Raw genomic sequence first — 20,519 nt, forward strand, 5'->3', positions numbered from 1 at the left:
CAAAAGCCAAAGCAAACTGAAGAAGCCCCAAACAAACAAAGCGTCAGCTGGTCGATTAGATGGCCACACGATTTACATATTATTTGTAACAAAAGTTTATTCGATTTATTAATAAGACAAGCGGATAATAAAATAAAATAAAAAAACGCAAAGAATTTACGAAACGTGTGACGTACATTTGTATATTTATGTCTACTTTGGTTTAGTCAATGACAAGAGGTCTAGCACTTCCGGCTTCTAGGCAATGCTTGTGGCATGCGTTGGCGCCACCTGTACAGGTTGCACGGGCTGCACGGCATGTGTTGTGTCCGGCTGTACGGTATGTGCCGGCTGCACGCCCGCCGACGAATCGTGCGTCGGGGCGGGCGTATAGGTGCTCGCCTGCTCCGGCTCCTTGTCCAATATGATCTTGTACATGGCAAAGTAGAGAGCTGCGCCCAGCAGCAGCTCAGCGACAGCGACGCAGGCAACCACGACCCAGCCGGGTATGGCAAGTCCGGCTGCAAAACGAATAGATTGGGATTCGATTAGTATTGTACTCATATGTAAGAACGCCTAATAAAATGTTGCTATTATCAAGCATGTTTATTGGAAGAAGTTAAGGGGTCGAACTCCTGGAAAGACGGACTAACAATGCGCTGGTGAATGCTTAGTTGCATTTAACTAAAGCGACTTTGTATATGCCTTTATAGTTTTTCCTAGTTCCTTAAACTTGTTCTTTATATGAGAAAGGAAAAATTAAGTATAAATTACTAAATGCTTGCTGGACAGGCTATAAATTTTCCCCCACCGGGTCGGTGATTTCCCACCACTATCTCTTTATCCTATCTACTTAACACTCTATACATCTAGTATAAGGGCTCTAATAGATTCATTGACAAAATTAACTGAAAAGGGGCCTAGCTGGTCGGAGGGGCAAATAAAACACCTCCATCGTGTCGCTGATGCTTTTAGAAAATTGTGTATTCTAATAAGGCTTTTAGCATTGAATTTTTTTATAATTTGATGTATTGAATAAATGGGTAGACACTCGTAAATAGATAATTAAATGAAATCAAATTGTAAGAGTTAATATATGACAATTACCAGTATGAGTACCATAATTAAAGAAGTTCCTGAAATGTGAACTACGTTCTCTTAGAATTTTGTGGTTTGTCTTTGACTTTGTCGTGGATATATGTTCACTTTTTACCAAATTTAAGTTAAATGTTCTCAATTTCTGACCAGATTTTATACATATTTTGTTTGACTTACAAAAGTATCTGCGTGTGAGAGTGCGTCGTCCGCGATTCACGCGTCGCGTGGCCTCCGTTTCCTGCATGAAGCATGCCAGTAGAACTGTAAACAAATCGAAAATAACAAATTATATTTAACACCTTGTCGAATACGCAAAAAACAACAAAAAAAAAATACATAAATATTTGATGAACGCGCTTTGTGTGTGGTCCATCAAACGGAGCGAGTCGCTAGAACGGAACTCATTGAAAGCGACGGCTGAACATTCATCAAACGGATGGGAACTGGCGTGCTTGTTATTTGCTCGCCGACTTGTTTAAATATTAATAATTAATTATTGAGAAAAGATTAAACAGCAAAGCGAATAGCAAAATATGATTAGCAAAGACATAAACAAATAGAGAGATATATGCGCGCGCGCTCGCTCTTAGATCGATGATAAATCAGTTTGAGCTCAGCGCGCGAGCGGGTCGCTGCTTGAGGGGGGTTCCCTATTTTGGCATATAGTCTGCTATTGTTTCATTGCGGATGTCAGTTTCGATTATTATTTTTGGTTTTTTTAGAGATTCTCCATATGATTTTGGTTGACATTCAGCTTTGTGCGCCTTTTGAAATTGAATTGTACAGTAAAACAAATAAAATGCTTGGTCCAAAAGGAATGCCAGACACCGCGACCAATATATATACATTGGGCCGACCGCTTAACCAAAAATAATTGTTTTTGCCCGTGTATTTCATAATTTATACGGTGTAATAATTATTGAGCTTAGGCCACATCCGGCATTAGCAACTGTGCATTACATTAAGCTTTAAGCAAATAAAATATTTATCAAATAAATTGAAAATATGTTCGGCGCAAACTGTAATTAATTTTAGTCGTTCGCTGGCAAATTATCTGCGCTTGCATCTAGATGTTATAAATTTACAATGAAGATGTTATTGTGCCTAATTTAAACTGTGCCCATTACTCATTGCCAACAAACACGATTGGGTCAACGATGAGTAAACCAAGCTTATCAGCTTTCGCTTATATCGCAAGGCAACTGATAAGCGCACATTTTTCCAGAGTCTACACAAATTGTGGACTCTATTTGTGACACACACACACACTCACTCCACTTTTTTTGTTACTCATAGATACGCTCCCCTGTTGGGACTTTAGTACTTTACACAATTTGTGTGCACTTTGTTGCAGCTCACAAACTTATTAAAATTTCATGACTCTGCACTGTTCCCACACTCGCGAAGTTTTGTTCTTCAAAACTTCAGGTACATTTCCTTGATATTCATCAAATTATTATGAAAAATCCTTGAGTTCAATAGCAATTTATTGTAAGAGTTTATATGCTTGAAATAAGCGAAGAACGTTCACTATTAAAGCACAAAATTATTTTGATAGACTCTGCTGTATTTGAGCTTAAGAAACATTCACAATTTTGGCTGGACTTAGGCAATGTTTTTACTTAATTTAAGCACACAATTTCTAGCATTTCTTCAGAGTGTAGGCAATCTCTCGCATCACATTCCCTGACTAAACTTTACCCAAACATATCACCAAGTAGGTGGAGCACTTCTTGGGCCACATCATTTTCGTTTTGTATCGTGTTCGTCGCTAATTGTAAAATGAAACTGAAATACGCTGCCTGATTTTGCCGAGCTACAGGTGCGTGTATCTTATCTACAGACCTCTGACGGTATTAAATTGCCAGTGTCAGATAAGATAAGATAAGCTGGGCCGCACACAATCTTCGGAGTTTGCGCAACGCAACCAGAGAGCAGAGATAAAAGAAAGAAATGTTTTGTTTTTTTTTCTTTTACATGTTTTATTGTTGTCTCATTTTTTGTACTCGGACTATTGATAACTCGTTCTCATTGACTAATACGCTTACGTTAACTTCAAATGACATTGCCATAGCCTTTTTTTCTGGCAAGCTCGATTCCTGGGGCGGTTGCTTTAGTGGCGACGGAACTTCAGGCGACGCACAGTCTTGTAGCGGTAGCCATCATCGGCCAGGATGTTCTGCTCTGCGGGCACATCGATCACGGCCTGCTCAACTGGGGGCAGGTATTCGTTGGCCAGCTCGCTGACGTCACGACGACGACGGACAACACGGCGGACGGTCTTGTAACGGTAGCCATCATCGGCGAGAGCTGCGGATTCCTGGACGGGAGCCTCGATAGCGAAATCCTGGGAAGCCTCAGCAACAGGAGGCAGATATTCGGAGGACAGCTCACGACGACGACGGACAACACGGCGGACGGTCTTGTAACGGTAGCCATCATCAGCCAGGACAGCGGCCTCCTGGACGGGAGCCTCGATCGCAAAATCCTGCGAAGCCTCAGCAACAGGGGGCAGGTACTCGGAGGACAGCTCACGACGACGACGGATCACGCGACGGACAGTCTTGTAACGGTAGCCATCATCAGCGAGGACAGCGGATTCCTGAATGGGAGCCTCGATAGCGATATCCTGGGAAGCCTCGGCGACAGGGGGCAGGTACTCGTTGGCCAGTTCGTTGACGTCACGGCGACGACGGACCACACGGCGGACGGTCTTGTAACGGTAGCCATCATCAGCCAGAAGAGCGCCTTCCTGGACGGGAGCCTCGATAGCGAAATCCTGGGAAGCCTCAGCAACTGGGGGCAGGTACTCGGAGGACAGCTCACGACGACGACGGATCACACGGCGGACGGTCTTGTAGCGGTAGCCATCATCGGCAAGAGCAGCGGATTCCTGGATGGGAGCCTCGATAGCGATATCCTGGGAAGCCTCAGCAACAGGCGGCAGATACTCGGGGGACAGCTCGTTGACATCACGACGACGACGGATCACACGGCGGACGGTCTTGTAGCGGTAGCCATCATCAGCAAGGGGTGTCTCAACGGCGATTTCCTGGGCGGCCTCAGCGACCGGGGGCAGATACTCGTTGGCCAGCTCGCTGACATCGCGACGGTGGCGCAACTTGAGGCGGCGGACGGTCTTGTAGCGGTAGCCATCATCGCTGAGCAGACCCTGGTCGACTGGTGCATCAATTGATTCGACGCCGACTTCGAGGTTATTGTCTACGGGCGGCAGATACTCCGTGGAGATGGATGTGGCCGCAGCAGCTGCGATCACAGCGAAGGCAATAACAAAGAATTTCTGTAAGAGAACGCCACGAAAGGCAAAGGGTTAGTCCTGTGTGATCCAGAGTGTGGGCCAGGCCAGACTAACCATGATACGTAGACGATGCTCCCAGACGATGCGTGTCTATGAGATTAATCCAAATTTGATTCTGTTTTCAAACCAGACCTTACGACACTATTTATACGCAGCAAATTTGCGAAAAGTTCTCGCCGGACAGCGGCAGCAAACAGCGGACAGCGGCCAGCGCCATTCACTTTAGAGACGATCCAAAAAATGAAACCGGTTACTGATCGATCGATCCATGCGGCTCCAACTACCGCATCATATGTAGAGTTTTGGCTGCCGATGTCGATCGACTGCTTGGGCCCCGCCACTTCAACTCCATTGATGGCCGGCATTAGCCGCGCTTTTAGTGGTTTGTCTTGTCTAGTTGCTATTGTCAAAAATTGTATCTCAAGACGCGCGCACACACATCAATTGTACGGAGACACAAGATACTAATAATGCAAATACATATACATATCTAGAGCTATAGACACAAAAACGAAAGTCAACAATGGATCGCGAGACCGAAAAACTTCTACCAACAACATCATGTTGAACGTGGCGGCCACGATTTTTGGATTGTCTCAAAACGTTGTTCGGCAGAATCAACAATGGTCGAGGGCTCTTTGCTCATTCTTCTCCGTGAGCTTTGATAGTCTCGATTATTTGTATCAAATTATGGTCCGACTGTATTGCATATGAATAGCTGGGGTCAGTCCAATGAGCCATCGCCTGGTAATTGCAAGCGGAAGTTGTTGTTATTATTATTTTTCGTTGTTATCGTTATGGCCGCGTTTCTTCAGTTTTATCGGCTGATGGACAGCTGCGTGTGTTTTTTTTTTGGCGACTCTCGATCAACGCTTAAGGCCAAGCTGTGTGTGCCATGATGGACACAAGCTCAAGCTCTTGACTGTTGCTATTTTCGGTTACGCCACATTTGGCGTCTATTAATAGCCAGATGATATAATGGATCTTCAAATCGCAATCTTTGGCATATTTAAATTTTTTTCGCGTTTTCAAATATATGTGTGGCAATTTAAATTTAAATTTAAATCTTGTGCGCTGCTCCAATTGTACACAAAACACGCAATAAATCTCTCAAATGTTTTGCATGCTAAAACCGATTATCATCATCAATAACAACAATCACATTATTATCATTGTCTCAACATCTAAGCCATTCGGGTAGGCGGCTTAGAATGTCGAGATGCGAGTGTGGGCTCCATTAGCTTAGAATGTGCTGAAGCATTGTCGATCGCGTTGAGAAATCGCGTTGAGAAATCTCGTTTAATGGGATATTTCTGGTGCCGAGACCTTGACGCATCTATTTTTGCCCAATCTAAAACTATATATTCTCGATATGATGTGCATATGGATGTGATTGTATCCACATTTGCAACCAGTTTGAAACGTAACAAGAGGTTCTAGTCGAGAGCTCCCGACTAGGAGATACCCTGAACCCTCTTCTTCCAACAGGTGATAGGCGATAAAATGAAAGATACTTGATATATATATATACTATTCTAGAAGCTACATGACAAGTTTGGTGACCCTAGCTCATATTATTTGCCGAAATTGCTCGAAAAACGGGATTTCGGTATCGATTTTTATCGATTACTTGGAAACGGGGCAAGTTATCGAATATCGGAAACAAACTCGATCTGCGCGAGCACTAGGAGGACCTACAGCCAAAATTTCAAGTCTCTAGCTCTTATGGGTTCTGAAATCCTTGCGTTCATATATACGGACGGACGGACAAACGGACGGACGGACAGACGGACAGACGGACAGACAGACGGACATGGCTAGATCGACTCGGCTGTTGATGCTGATCAAGAATATATATACTTTATGGGGTCGGAGATGCTTCCTTCTGCCTGTTACATACATTTGCACAAATACATAATACCCTTTTTACCTATTATCAATGGGTACAGGGTATACAAATAAATCTAGTAAAAATACATGCTACCGTTTTTATTTGTCATTTATTCATTTGTAAATGGCGCGCACATAAAAAATATATTTATTTTCAACCATTGCTATACAATATTCTGCATATTTAATTTATATCTGGCAATCAACATCATCATCAAAATGCCACTGCCCGCTGCCGCTGCCGCTGCCCAATGCACAACGACGCGCTGCAACGCGAAAAAACGGACAAAAATAAATAGAATCGCAGTTCGCTATTGGCATTTCCTGGCAGCGCCCCATCGAGCAAAAAAAAACAAAATATATATATATACACACATATACAACACAAGAATCAAAGTATATCTGGATATGTTTGGTTCCCAAAAAGGTCTGCCGCTCCTTTGTGCCAGTAAAACATGCTTTTTATAACGAATAGGCAGTCGCCCCTGTCCAAGCTCAGTTTCAGTTTCAGTTCCAGTTCCCATTCCCATTCCCCTTGCCATGCCCCCATCCCCACATCCGGCCCTCGACTCCGGCCTGGAGGACGACGCCCGCGGGTCAATTTTCAATCATCCAGCTGGCACAGGCAAGCGGTGCCACGATTAATCCAATGCATCGCATTCTGGGAGCATCTCAGCTGCAGATACATCACAAAATTCGTCGAATGGCCGGTTGTGGACAGAATGCCACGACGTTCGCTCGTCTTGTACACGGGACAGTCGTAAATTGGAAGGGTATCGGTGCCGCCGGTGTCCCGCTGCATCTGGGCACCGCCGCTGCTGCGCGGTATCTCATCCGGCAATCTTAACACCGGACGCAGATAGATTACCGGCAGGGTATCAAACAAAATTTTGGAGAACGATTCATCCACTTCGCGCGTCTTGCGATTCCAACGCGCGCCCTCTATGAAAATGCCCTGTGTCAAGCAATAAAAAAATGAGATATTAAAGAAATGTTCACAGATTAAAAGTGAAGTCAAAACCACTTGTAGTCTAAATGAAAAAGAGAATGTGCTTTCGTTGTGATTGATCAGAGAAAAAACCAAGAGATGTTTAAAGATGTTTATAGATGAAAAGTAAAGAATATTACCTAATGTATAATATTTCTTTTATGCTTAAATTAATGGTAAAGAAAAGTATCGAACGGAAGATGTGAAAAAACTAAAATGAGATATAAAAATCATGTTTACAGATGAAAAGAAGTAAAGTTAAAAGAACTTCTAAATTAAAAAGAGAATGTGCGTTTCGTTGTGATAGATCAGAGAATAAACCAAGAGCTGTTTATAGATGAAAAGTAAAAAATATTACTCAAGGAATTTAATCTCATTTATGCTTAAGAAAACTATCAGACGGAAGATGTGAAGAAACAAAAGTAAACTCGGAATTTAATTTGAATTCGACGCAAAGTCGTTCTTACTTGTATGAACTTTGTCTCATCATTTATCTCTTTCTGTTCCTAACGAGTTCATTTAACAAATATAGATTTTATGTGTGTTACGTATCTTTTCAATATTATTTTGAATACGAGAAAACTGCTTCGACTTACCCTGATATAGGCGCCCACATCGGCTAGCTGTGCGGTTTGATTCTCAAATTTGGTGACTGCAAATTCAATGAAAATCATGTCAATCTGAAAGCGATTCTTGCGCGAATAGTTCTGCAGGACGCCCGTAATGAACGATTGGGTGAAGTAGAAGCCAGATATCCAGTAGACATTCGGCTCGCCGTTCTCTAGCCAATCCTGAAAGAAGGCCAAGCTGGACGCAACAGAAAATGGCTAGATGAGTTATCTTATTTTTCAATTTGTTAATAAATATTAAATATTTGATCACAAAGGGACAAAGCACGGGCAGCAGCACACAAACAGCGTCGTCCTTTGATGTCAATGGCAAATAAGATTTTCGCTATGAATGGCAGCAGCCGCATTGAACATGGACAACAAGCAGGGGGGGGGAAAGGAAAGGGGGAGGGGATTGCTCATGTGTGCCATACACATTTATTATATTTGCACAATTGCAGCAAAGGACGTGGCTGCTGCCCGGGATACAATGGCCATTGATGGCTGCAAAAATAGAATTGTGACATGGGGAACTCACCGCGCCAGAAAGTCGCTCACGTAGCTGCCCAAAGACTTGAGCGAGGGATAGCTCTTCTTTAGCCAATCCGCCGGCAGTTTGCCTATAATCATCGAGGCATGCGTCCGCTCCAGTTCGGGTATCATCGCAATCTGGCCGACCACAGCCTTGCTCACGTTCACCAAACTCTTTCGTATATACGACAACAGACGATTGAAGCGTATTAGCTCCTGACGCAGCACCGTGTTCATCGAATTGGTATAGATAACCGGATACTTCTTGGACACCTCATCCAAGTTGAACTCTTCGGGCAGCCGACTCAATAGCTCCTTGCATATGGCTATGGCGGGATCCTCCTTAGCCCCACCCGCCGAGCTCGCCTTCACCGATGCCATCAGATCGGTCTGCGTGAGCAGCACGCCGTTAATGAGCTGTCAGGGGAAGATATATACTATATATAATATACGAATGAAGTTTTTTTTAAAATTTACCGCATTGGTTTCCTTCACATTGCGATTGATGTCCGCATTCTCATGCAGACCGTATACCTCCGGCTGTGGGCTGAGCGGAAATGTGGCTATGTACTCAATGGAGTTAAATTTCGTTGGACTCAACGGCACGCAATAGTTGCCCGACTGCGACAGAGCATAGCTATACGAAAGGATTTTAAATAATTAAATAAATGGGCAGGGCAAACGATAGCACATTGTCTTACTTATCGCTTTCAATGGTATTGTTATTGTAGATCATATTTAGGAGGGACAATATAAGACGACGATCCTTGTCGTCGGTCACACGACCACCATAGTTGCATTCGCCGGTGAGGTAGACATGGCCACGGAACGGAATGCTGTGGCTCTGCGCAATGAACATCTTCAGCTGCAGCAAAGAGATTCTGCGAGGAGAAGTCAATGTTAGACATATGAGGGTCGGCAGTTTCTCCTAAGCTAAACACAACTCACTTGAGATCCGACTCATTGAACTCGTATGGGATATTCCAGCCTAGGGGACCGAATTCGCGTCGCTCCTGGACGACGGCATGGAAGAAGACCAAGGCGAAGACGCCCCGCAGCCAGCACTTATTAGCCTGGTCGGAGAAGAGGAACGCGTTTGTGAAGAACTTGTCGCGCATCAGCGGATCCGACGTGAACGAGCGATGCATATTGGCGCGCAGACCCTTCGGCGGTTCGTTTGTCATCTTCACCGAGTTCTGCAGCACGGAGACGGGAAAAACAGAGCTCGGATATGAGGTGCACCACAGCCGATAGTCGCTGTTTGCGCCATCCGTTAGCGTTGTGTCATTGCAAATTCGCTCCAGGTCGCCCATCCAGCTGAAGGCGACATGACAGTTCTGCAGGACGACCCACTGGCCGTGACGCGCCGCCTCCGTGATCATCTTTTCCGCGCGCGGTCCTTGACCCTGACCCAGCGAAATGGTTTTCAATCTAAACGACAAGAGAGCAAACCACGCGCTTAGCATAAATTCGGTTTAAAGCTGCAGCGATGTCCAATCGTTGCCACTGCTCCTCCCTCACATCCCCCCCGCCCGCCCGGGCTGGAGAGTACATGCAGCCGGTACAAGGCGCACATGTCGCGCTTAATCGAAAACAAGCCGTCCCCAGCAGCGGGGGGAGGGGGGGGGGGGGGGGGGGGTACACGGAAATATGAGGCACTCTCCTGCTCGTTAATTAACTTACTTTTCGTACATGTTGCGCTGTTTGGCGAACATGAAGAGGCTAGCCATGGGATCAGAGCCAGCTGATAGCAGAAACACTAGCGGAATTTTCGGTGAGCTGTCCGCGAACGAGGCGCCCAAATCGAACGGCGGCGGCTCCACAAACGACTTGTCCAGGTTGCGCGTGATGAAGGCCTGTGCCAAAACAATGGAAAGATATGCCCGTGAGATATGCACGTGCCTCTGGCGCGGAGGGTATCGATGTACTTACACGCACGGCGGGCACCAGCTTGTCGGGTCTCATGCTCTTCAGTATGATCAGGTGCAGCATTTCGCTGACCTTATCATAGGGCTCCGGCAGTGGCAAATCCTGCGGATTAGCTGTATCGTAATAGTCATGCCAGGCCTGTATGTTGCTTTCGATTTTACTATGGAAGTTCTTCATGCTGCCCGACAGAAATATCAGCTAGTGAATGGAGGAATATATATATACCCTATTATGTCTTACCCGTCTAGATCGCTGGCGCGATAGATGCCCGCCCAGGCCTTGTCTGGGAGCCATTCCTTGTACGGATTGTTTATGATACTCTTGAAGCCAATGCCGCCGGTGAGGAAGAACAAAAGCTCCTCCCTGGCCAGACGACCCTGCGAGACCAGAATGCCCAGGCACATGACCAGCGAGATAACCAGTTTATCCTTCTCGAACAGCGAACGGCAGACATTCGTATAAATGGATTTGGTAAAGTAATCGTTAAGATTGTTTAAACGCTCCGCAAGCACATTTGACTTGGGCGCCTTTAAGATGGTATTCACGAAGAGATTGAGAAACCAGGCCAGCGAATATTGGTACATCGGATCCACATTGGCCAGCTCGCTGATGCAGAAGAACAGAATGGCCGAGTGCTTGGCCACGGGAATATATTGCTGTCGTGCCGCATCGATTTCAATTTCAGTGGCCACGGCAATAACCTGCTTCTCCTGTATATCCTCCGATAGGATTTTACTCGACGAGAGTATGTTGATGGCGTTCTCATCCTCCAGCACATTGCCCTCTGACGTGGACAGCACCTGTGGATGTGCGCAACGATGAGCATAAAGAACTAAATAAGTTTTCAGATTTAAACGATTTTATTTCCAGTTAATTGAATTGTCATTGGCCGGGCACGGAAACATAAATAAAATGTGTGTTCCGGCTCTAATTGAAACGCTGTAGCCAATCCAAAAGGATGCTACAAAGCAAACAAGTCGCAGTGCTCCAATCGGGCATGCCCGACCGGCAGATGCTCTGGATCAAGCGATGAGCTGTACCTGAGCTCCACACTATGGAAAGTTCCGATAAACATGAAATGTTCTGGACTATAATATGGCACACAAAAGTGTACATTCATCCTCCTATTTCTAGCTTTCTAATAAAGCCTCTAGATTTTGTAGAAATGGACATCACAGACATACAGAGGGATATAGATAGATCGTTCCGATCAAGAATATATTCCTTCTGCCTATTACACACACTTTTTAATGAAAGCATCATACCCTTCTTACCCATATTAAGGGTATAAAAACATAAACTAGGATTGGGACTGGGAGTGGAACTTACCTCTAATATCTTGGATTCAATGGTGTACAATGCATCACGATTCCTTGCGGATTCAATAATCAATTGTTCCTTCTTCTCTTGCAAATCGGGACGTTCGTGTGCCACAACAATCGCCAGCAATTGTTCGCGTAATCCTTGTTCCGTTATCATGAAATTTAATACGGTTACCTAAACAGGGAGCCGGAATGGAATAGCACGTAGTAAAAATGGGCAAAATGAAACTCCAAAATAAGCACACACACAAACACGAAATGTGCCGCAGCAGGAAAAATAAAGAAAACGTAGAGAAAACTGCTGACAACAGTTGCAGCATAAAAAGCAATGGAAACGCCAACAGAAGCGAAATGCTGGAAAATTTTATAAACACGCCATCGGGCAGAACTGCGACTGGGACTGGGACTGGGACTAGGACTAGGGCATGGGTTTGGGTTTGGTTATTGAGACTGGGACTAAGACTGGGCTGCAGCCAACAGACAACCGTCAGCCTCGCACGTACATCAATGGAGAGTCCTCAACATTGTCGTCCTTCCTTAGCCTCGTCGTCATCGTCATCGTCAATGCCATCGAAAATTTGCATATTGCCAGCGCCTGCTGCGCTGCAGCGCATTTTCCAAATATCAATTTAAGTTCGTCGTTTTATTACACAACACACTAACGTCATCATTGGCTCGGCTTGCCGCAAGCTTCCAGCTCCGGGCTTCCAGCTCCCAGCAGCAGGCACTGCCGTCTAGTCCCAATCCCCCCTTGCCTATCGCTACTTCGATGCATATGTCAACTTACCATAACCATCACTTCCGGCGGATAGTGCGGATTGCGCAGACAGGTCGTTATGTAAAGACGAAAGTCGGGATTGTATTCAATCATTGTGTCGCCGCTTCTTATGAACAGCCCGCCCTTGTGCTTGATAATGTTCTTCTCCAATATGGGCGTCAGATTTGAGTCCAGTTTCTCGCCTAAGGTGGGAATATATGATTAGAAAGTGAGACTAAAATTGCTTCATTGTGATGCTGCAGTAAACTGTTGCACCCCCATTTCCGAGAAAATAAAGGAACACCTCCATCTCGTTGCCTCGGCGCCCTGACTCACCCACGTTCTCAATGAGCACCGGCTGACCGTAGGTTAGGGCCAGCTCGAGCACTTGCATATAGTTGGAATCACTTTGCTTGACCACCTTCAGATGATTGTTCTTCTCCATATTCTTGATCCACTTGTTCGCTTGCACTATAAACCATAGATTATCACATGGATTGCTCAATGTCTGCCCCTGTACTTACCCTGCGGATCGATGAGCAAAGAATATCGACTTGAATTGGTCACAATTATGCCGTTCTCCACGGAGAAGTTATCGGCCGGCAGTCCGGCCAACGACCAGGCTCTTATGGTCATCGGATGACCCAGCGTGGTCGCCAGCGAGAACGTCTCGCTGCGGGGTATATGCCGGCGTGCGCATACCGCCATCCATTCATCCAAGATGTTAACGCGGTACTAAAGATATTGATATATTAAAAACAAGTAAGAACAGATGCCGAATATTAAATACCCTAACTAAGTATATACTTCTTTACACGTCCAAGAAACTGTGATTTTAAGCAAGAACTCAATAACTGACCGAATTTGTAACCATGACTGATTTATAATTAACTGGACAGATCCTATACACTCTTCTTTATTGTGTTACATACTTAGCTAACAAGTTGTAATACCCTTTGTCAGGGTATAATTAGAACAAAACAAATTGCATGGATTTTTTGCCCCTGTTAGGTGTTTGATAAAGTTAACAGATCTCATACTTTCTTTATCATCATGTTACATAATCTGCTAAGAAATCGTTATACCCTCAGCCAGGGTATAATAACAACAAAACAAATTGCTTAGCTGGTTAGGGGGCGACGTTTATTTGAATATTAACATGTCAGCATTTGTGCATTTTCTGCGAGCTTCACATACAAAATATCCCCATATACTTTATTCATATACTATATATACATATACATATATGTATGAACTATGTATAAAAATGTCACGTCAGCCGTAAAACTAAGCGCAGGGCAAATTGAAAAAACAGCGCGAAAAGCAACAAAAATAAACAAAGACCGGGTTAGATAGAGTGTGGCATCAGGAAGTGTGTATACCCTATTTGTAAAACTGTTTGTCATGATGATATTGTAGGGTATTTATCAGTTGTGATTTATGTGAATAGGAATAAGAAAGGATTTTGTAAAATTTCTTCCCCCAATTTTCTCTACCTCCTTGAATGAAAACTGGAGGATTAATGTAGTCTGGGGCAAAGTTAACTTTTCTTTTATCGATTGGAAGAAAACCAACTCAAAGCTTTTTCCAGTAATAGACATGTTCACATTTATTAATTGAGACTTCAGCCTATGTCGGGGCTGTCCAGGACATAGTCAGGATAACGACTGATATGCTCATCAGTGAAGCTACTCTATATATTTTTATTCGCACCAAGTATAGACAGAAAAAAATAAGAGAGAGAGTGAGAAAAAAAGAAAGGAAAATCAATGCAACGTGCTCATGCATATTAAAATCCTTTATGGAAACTCGCACGGACCGAGCCCGACGGCCATTAGCTGTACGTCGGAAAGCGCACAGATTTTAGTTTTTCCGCGGTAATGGGAAAAGAGCAGCATTTGCTGCAATGTTTGAACAACTCACCTCGGTGGTAAAGAAGCCCAGGTAAGCGGTGCAGCCGCCAGCAAGCAGCACATCGCCCACAATGTTGCTGATGGACTCGTGCAAATTCTTTGCCGCCTCAGACCAGCGCGTCTTCTCACCTCCCAGGCCGCCCAGCAGCTTTTCGGCTCTGCGTTGAACGGAGAAATTAGTAGGCGAAAAAGAAAATGGAACCAAGAGTTCCGACCCACCTTGTTAGCTTTTTCTCGCAGTTCTCGATGTCGTCCTCGAGACGTTTCTTCTCGCGCGACTTTTCCGCAAAGAAATCGTTTAGCTTCTGCAATTTGTCCAGAATGACCTGCAGCTCGGCGCGCTTGCCATTGAGCTTCTCCATTTGCTGAGACAGGTCACCCTCGGCCTCGGCCAGGGCCGCCTTCTTGGGCATGACAATGCGGGCCACCTTGTCGTAGACATCCATGGCGCGCACCCAGCGGCAAATGCCCTCGCAAGCCATGGACGCCGCCTTGATCTTCTCCGGCACAAAATCTCGATCAGCTATATACCTAAAATTATATAGAAAACAGATTAATATAGAACATGGCATGGTCGGGTCGGCAAAGTCACGCACTTATCGCGAATCTTTTTGATGATGGCCGGCGGAATGTTGTCCTTGTCGAACGCCTTGAGCGACTCGAGGAACTTCATGTCGCTGAGCATGCGCATGGACGCGCCCCAATAATCCTCCACCATGTGTCCGCTGGCATCTGGTTTGCGATCTGGCTTAATGCCCTTCAGCACGCACACCGCCTCCAGGGTTAATTTGACGCCATAGGGCGGATTCTTCATGGACTTGACCACACCAATGTCAGCCGGTTTCAGTGTGTTGAGCGCCTCGAGTGCCGCCTCCATGGCGGGTATAGCCTCGGCCAGATCCGTTTCGCAATCATCCTTGATGGCCTGAGCCGCGGCAGCTGCCTCATTGGCCGCCGCTTCATCGGCACCGACCACCTCCTTCTTCTTCTCGGCCTCTGCCGTCTCGCGTTCTATGTTTACCATAATGCGATCCGTTTCCTCGGACAAGACCTTCAGCTTGGGCTGCAAGTCGTACAGATTGGCCTGCATTTCACCCACCTGACTGGCGGCAAAGTCCAACTTCTCCAGGCCCGTCGTGTATCTGTCGCGCAGTCTTGTAATCTCGTCCAGCTTGCGGGCGTAGAAGGTGCGAAAGGCTTTAAGCAACTCCAGATATGCTGAGGGCGTGACATAGTTGCGTCGACTCAACTCCAGATAACACTTTTCACTGGCATCCACCACAGATTGATGGAAGTACATGACACAAAAGACCAAATCTGCCTCCAGTTGGGTTAGTTCACGTTCCACCTCGCCCATGGTCTCGCGCTTTTCGCCCTCCTGCACTACGGGTACTTCCTCAGAGACACGTGGCGTTTCCTCTTCGTGCGGCTTGTTGAGATTCATGGAGATAACAAAGTAGGTGCCCACGCGGGAAAGTGCCTCCTCCGGCCAAGGCATATACCAGTCGATGGTGCAGCAATTGATCAGCGAGGGATACACACGAATGCGCTCCTTAAAGGAATCCCCGATGGGCGAGAAGGCGAGTGCAATATGCAATTGCTCCCTAATACGCTCGATATAGTAGGCATACACCTCGCTCGGCAGCGAGTCCAGCACTTTGCCCTGCAGTTAGGTTGAAATATAAATAAATGCACATCGAGAACGAATTCCATTGAGCCGGCCAAGCTGCCTAATGATGCCTGCAAACGCTACTCACCACTTGCTTGGCCACATTTGCCATATTCTCCATGATGGTTGCCTTGTCCTCCAGTTGATAGAGATTGGGCAAATCACCGGTATTAAGTATGCCATTGATATCCTCCACATAGCCCTCATCCGTTGCCTGTAAATATACGAGTACCAAGAGAATTGCCATATTGTCCCAACTACATTTTTATACCCTGAACTCATTGAAAATGGGTAAAAAGGGTATTATGTATTTGTGCGAATGTATGTAACAGGCAGAAGGAAGCATCTCCGACCCCATAAAGTATATATATTCTTGATCAGCAGCAACAGTCGAGTCGATCTAGCCATGTCCGTCTATCTATCCGTCCATCCGTCTGTCCGTATGTATGAACGCAAGGATCTCAGAACCTATAAGAGCTAGAGACTTGAAATTTTATCTGTAGGTCCTCCTAGTCCCCGCGCAGATTAAGTTTGTTTCTGATATTCGATAACTTGCCCCGTTTCCAAGTAATCGATAAAAATCGATATCGGAATCCTGTTTTTTGAGCAATTTCGGCAAATAATATGAGCTAGACTCACCAAACTTGACATGTAGCTTCTAAAATAGTATATATACATATATGTATATCAAGTATCTTTAATTTTATACCCATCGCCTGTTGGAAGGAGAGGGTTCAGGGTATCCCCTAGTCGAGAGCTCCCGACTAGAACCTCTTACTTGTTATATGCAGAATTTGGCAACAGGCTGCACAAATGCAATTGCAACTACACCTGCAGCTCGAGTTGTTACATGCATTTTGCATTCGGTCTAAGTGCCATAGGATTTGATTCTACCAAATAATCCACACTGAAATTTGACAGCCACAGTCCCGAGGCGGAGTAGCAATCGAATCGAGAGTCGGACTCGGAGTCGGAGTTGTAGGCTCTTTGAAACATTTTAGTGTAATTGTTAATTAATGTGTGCAGCACCGAGATTTGTGTGTGCACAACGGACGAATCACAGCTGTGAGGGGGGCTGGGGCCCCGGGGCGAAGGAAGCCCAAATACGGCATTGATTGATTTGCCAGGGAGTAGCTGAATTTGCTCATCGCTTTCATTTGCACAGGTTGCATTCAAATGTTGCTTTAGCCAAGCAAAAGGTATACATAATCACTTTATCATCATCAGCAAAATGCAGTTGAACATATCGCATTTCTGGCCTCGGCTCGAAGGCACCAATAGATAGCCACAATTAACATTAAAGTTGCAAATACCCGTAGCAGACAACTTTCATATCAAATGAAGAACAGTTGCCTGAAGATTAATTACCCTTGCGATTTATTCTTAGACTAGCCACGGGGCTTTAGTACATAAAAGTTAATTTCCGGTAGATTGATGCTACATGAAGAGATTGTGGTCCAATGTTGGGAGCTCAATATCTTTACTGACTTTGATTTAAATACTCTAAAAAAGATATATGTACATACTAGAAAACAATATTCAGACCGATATGAAGGGAATTACACATATATACCTAAAACTATTTATCTTGACGGACTGAACGCCCAAACCGAAAGAGTTTAATTTCTGGAATCTTTCTTCCAAACTTTAGGAGAACGTTGGGCAATGTTTTCTATGAGATATCATAGCCATATACACGACCGGGGCTTAGGTGTCTGGGCGTCGAACTAGCAAGCGACAGGTCACCAGTTCGAACTCAGCATTAAATATTACACATGTTCTTTTCATTTTATTAAATTATTTAAACATGTATGAGTGCTCTTGTAATGTTTTAAAAATCCCAAACATTTTTAAAACCAAACCTGGAAAGAGTATTAAAGTTTCTCTATATTTATGGCTATTAATATGTTGGTATATAATTGTACATCGAAACTAACACAAATGTATTTGCAATTTCGTAAGTATTGTTTTATCGTATCGATTGGGTTTTTGGGCATGTTATTTATTAGCTTTTATTCTGATTATGAGCTGCGCTCAAATCTTGTATGCGCCGCAAATGCTCTTCATTTTGGCATAATTGATAGCTGCTGCGTATGCAAATTATTTGGCAATAATCAAAGTTACATAGTTCAACAATTAACCTAATTATAAATGTAAATTTTGGCACAAACAATGATGCTTGCCTTCCGCTTGGCTTACAAGCCCAAAATTTAATTTTTGCTGCACTTCAAGTGTGTGTAAGTGTGAGTGTGTGTGTGTGTGTGTGTGTGTCACGCCTGACTATCGTCAGGCATGTCAAGAATATTAAAATTAATTTAGATTAATTTCCAGTTCCTATCGCCGAGATCTTTATGGGTTTGTTGTACCCCGCTGGCATTGATGTCAATTCGGTTTACAACATTATTAAAATGTTTTTATGGGTCCAACTGGTTGTCTGATGTTTATGCAGATAGTTTTGACTAATGGGTCGAGCCACCACTCACCTGGGCGTCGGAGAAGAGAAAGACGGTGTGATTCAAATTGAAACTAGCGGCCATTAGTATTTTCTTGAGATCATCGCGCCAGTCGGCTATGGTATACGACTTGGACACCTGCACGGTCATCAGGCGACAGTCGGCTATGTGTGCGGCCAGCCGGCAGGAGCTGCGCCGTCCGGAGCCACCCATGCCCACCATTAGGATGTTGCCTCTGGGCATTTGCAACACACGAGAGACCCTGCAGGATGGATGATAATTAAAGTAGCACTTTCAGAAATCAAGAAGTCAAGTAAGGTCTAGTAAGGGTCGATATTTATAAGGCTGAGAACATTATTATGACCAAACCATTAGAATTAGGTATAAAGGGTATAATGGCTTATTGAAAATGTATGTTTCGGACCAGAAAGAAGCATCTCTGATCTCATAAAGTCTACATATTCTTGCTCAGCATCAAAAGTCGAGTCGATTTAGCCATGTCAGTCTGTCTGCTCTCCGTCTGTGCATAGTACAAAAGTCTGATCTGAAAGTAGATCTTCCACAAAATCGACAAAAATCGATTTCCAAACCCTGTTTATTGAGGCAAAAATTTGGTGTATAAACTCTGGTATAGTACACAGATTCATAATACATCCCCACGTTCTCCCCGAAAAAGAAAAAACGTATTATTGGAGGTATAATCTTGGGAATTGATATAAACACATATTTGGAAGATATATGTATGCCCTGAAAATATTATAAATATCAGACAATAAGCACCTAAGTTTATGAAGAATGCATTTCAAATAGTGTGTAATAGAGGTTAAAAGAAGCTTAGCAAATTATTACCTTTTTATTCAACTCAATTTAATTTACCTGCTGACATGCTCGATGGCAAAGCGAAACATGACCAGATCCATGGGCGTGCTGGAGAACGAATTGTAGTCGCGCAGATAGTACTTCATGAGCTTCTCCAGTTTGTGGTAGCTGTCGCATTCGTCATAGAACTTGGGCTCGGCATCCGGTTCCATGTAGTTGCCGTAGAAGAGATTGCGCAGATCATTATCGCTCAGTTTCTCGCCCGGTTCAATGCGCTCGGCAAAGGCGGACTCCAGCGAGAAGCGCAGACAGTTCTTGCACGCATCAATGGCCATGACCAGGAGACGGTCACGATCCAGCTGGTCGACCAGACTGCAAAATTGGCGACAGCCAGACGACACAATAAAAATCCACGGACAGCGGGTCATAAATGGCGATTCGGACAAAAGGTTACGTACCGGTCATAAAACACACGATATGTTTCATGCGCCCACAAACGACCCAGCTTTTCCGGATCCGGCATACGCTTCGGCGGCACCATCACGATGCCCTGAAAGACGCGCGTTATATCCCGCAAAGAAAAGGTATAGTGCGACTTGGCCGGCGTGGGCAGGAAGATGCGCATTGCCTCCCGATAGACGCTGACCATTGCCTCCGCCAGGCCCTGCAAGGGTCACACACACACATATGAAAATGTAGGCACTTGTACAAATGCAGCAGCAGGAGCAGCAGCAACAACAAGAAAAACAGATACACGCAGGACACACAGGACATGGCCAGTCGAACTTTTTGCGAAATGAAGTTATAAAATTCGCCATTTTAATTTTATTATGCGCCAGCGCCTGGAAGCGAGCCAAAAATGAAGGCGGACAGTTGCACAAAGATTCCCCAGTGTGTGGTTGTTTTTGCTGTTGTTGTTTTTGTTGTTGCTGCTGTGGATTGTGGGTTGATATAACATACGCGCGATAACAGTCCCACCTTCTCGGGATAGCCCTTGGCAAAGTGCCAATCACCAATCGTCGTGAATATACGTATGATGGTTGAATCCTCAAAGGAGTCGACGGCCACAACGAACATGTGCCGATAGAGACGCGGAAAGATAAAGTTGCTGCCGCCCAATGTGCCCATCGCACACACCAGCGACTGTTCGCATGTAAAGGAGAGAGAGAAACAGAGTGTGAGTGTGAGAGAGAGAGAGAGAAAATCACAAGTTATGGTCTGTTCATAGAGACAGGATATTGTCG

General features: G+C 44.8%; 3 protein-coding genes across 3 annotated transcripts in view; all 3 read right to left on the minus strand.

Moving 5' to 3' along the window:
• Positions 1 to 155: 155 nt before the first annotated feature.
• Positions 156 to 2,861, minus strand: hoka. The gene is made up of 3 exons (XM_064683223.1): positions 2,779 to 2,861; positions 1,255 to 1,338; positions 156 to 500 (listed from the first exon to the last, which is right to left on the minus strand). The coding sequence occupies exons 1-3, from the start codon at positions 2,822 to 2,824 to the stop codon at positions 238 to 240; spliced, it is 393 nt and encodes a 130-aa protein (XP_064539293.1). The 5' UTR covers positions 2,825 to 2,861; the 3' UTR covers positions 156 to 237.
• Positions 2,862 to 3,136: 275 nt separating this feature from the next.
• Positions 3,137 to 4,761, minus strand: LOC135429055 (uncharacterized). The gene is made up of 2 exons (XM_064683231.1): positions 4,651 to 4,761; positions 3,137 to 4,378 (listed from the first exon to the last, which is right to left on the minus strand). Exons 1-2 carry the CDS (start codon positions 4,759 to 4,761, stop codon positions 3,191 to 3,193), a joined length of 1,299 nt encoding a protein of 432 aa, XP_064539301.1. The 3' UTR covers positions 3,137 to 3,190.
• Positions 4,762 to 6,379: 1,618 nt separating this feature from the next.
• Positions 6,380 to 20,519, minus strand: part of Dnah3 (dynein heavy chain 3, axonemal) — a 47,069-nt gene continuing 32,929 nt past the window's right edge. The window contains exons 33-53 of the mRNA XM_064683191.1: positions 20,236 to 20,418; positions 19,734 to 19,939; positions 19,333 to 19,647; positions 18,487 to 18,718; positions 16,092 to 16,217; positions 14,931 to 15,997; positions 14,554 to 14,865; positions 14,345 to 14,492; positions 12,946 to 13,156; positions 12,758 to 12,892; positions 12,452 to 12,624; positions 11,672 to 11,839; positions 10,583 to 11,142; positions 10,346 to 10,520; positions 10,097 to 10,269; positions 9,362 to 9,844; positions 9,115 to 9,294; positions 8,891 to 9,050; positions 8,421 to 8,830; positions 7,871 to 8,081; positions 6,380 to 7,241 (exon numbers count right to left, since the gene is read on the minus strand). Of these exons, the coding sequence (XP_064539261.1) occupies positions 6,891 to 7,241; positions 7,871 to 8,081; positions 8,421 to 8,830; positions 8,891 to 9,050; positions 9,115 to 9,294; positions 9,362 to 9,844; positions 10,097 to 10,269; positions 10,346 to 10,520; positions 10,583 to 11,142; positions 11,672 to 11,839; positions 12,452 to 12,624; positions 12,758 to 12,892; positions 12,946 to 13,156; positions 14,345 to 14,492; positions 14,554 to 14,865; positions 14,931 to 15,997; positions 16,092 to 16,217; positions 18,487 to 18,718; positions 19,333 to 19,647; positions 19,734 to 19,939; positions 20,236 to 20,418 (5,979 nt within the window). The 3' untranslated portion in view covers positions 6,380 to 6,890. The remainder of the gene's footprint in view (positions 7,242 to 7,870; positions 8,082 to 8,420; positions 8,831 to 8,890; positions 9,051 to 9,114; positions 9,295 to 9,361; positions 9,845 to 10,096; positions 10,270 to 10,345; positions 10,521 to 10,582; positions 11,143 to 11,671; positions 11,840 to 12,451; positions 12,625 to 12,757; positions 12,893 to 12,945; positions 13,157 to 14,344; positions 14,493 to 14,553; positions 14,866 to 14,930; positions 15,998 to 16,091; positions 16,218 to 18,486; positions 18,719 to 19,332; positions 19,648 to 19,733; positions 19,940 to 20,235; positions 20,419 to 20,519) is intronic.

Source organism: Drosophila montana, unplaced genomic scaffold (assembly GCF_035044405.1).
Source record: "Drosophila montana isolate Dmon_TW-CO22-7 unplaced genomic scaffold, ASM3504440v1 contig_2583_1, whole genome shotgun sequence".
NCBI classification, from domain to species: domain Eukaryota; kingdom Metazoa; phylum Arthropoda; class Insecta; order Diptera; family Drosophilidae; genus Drosophila; species Drosophila montana.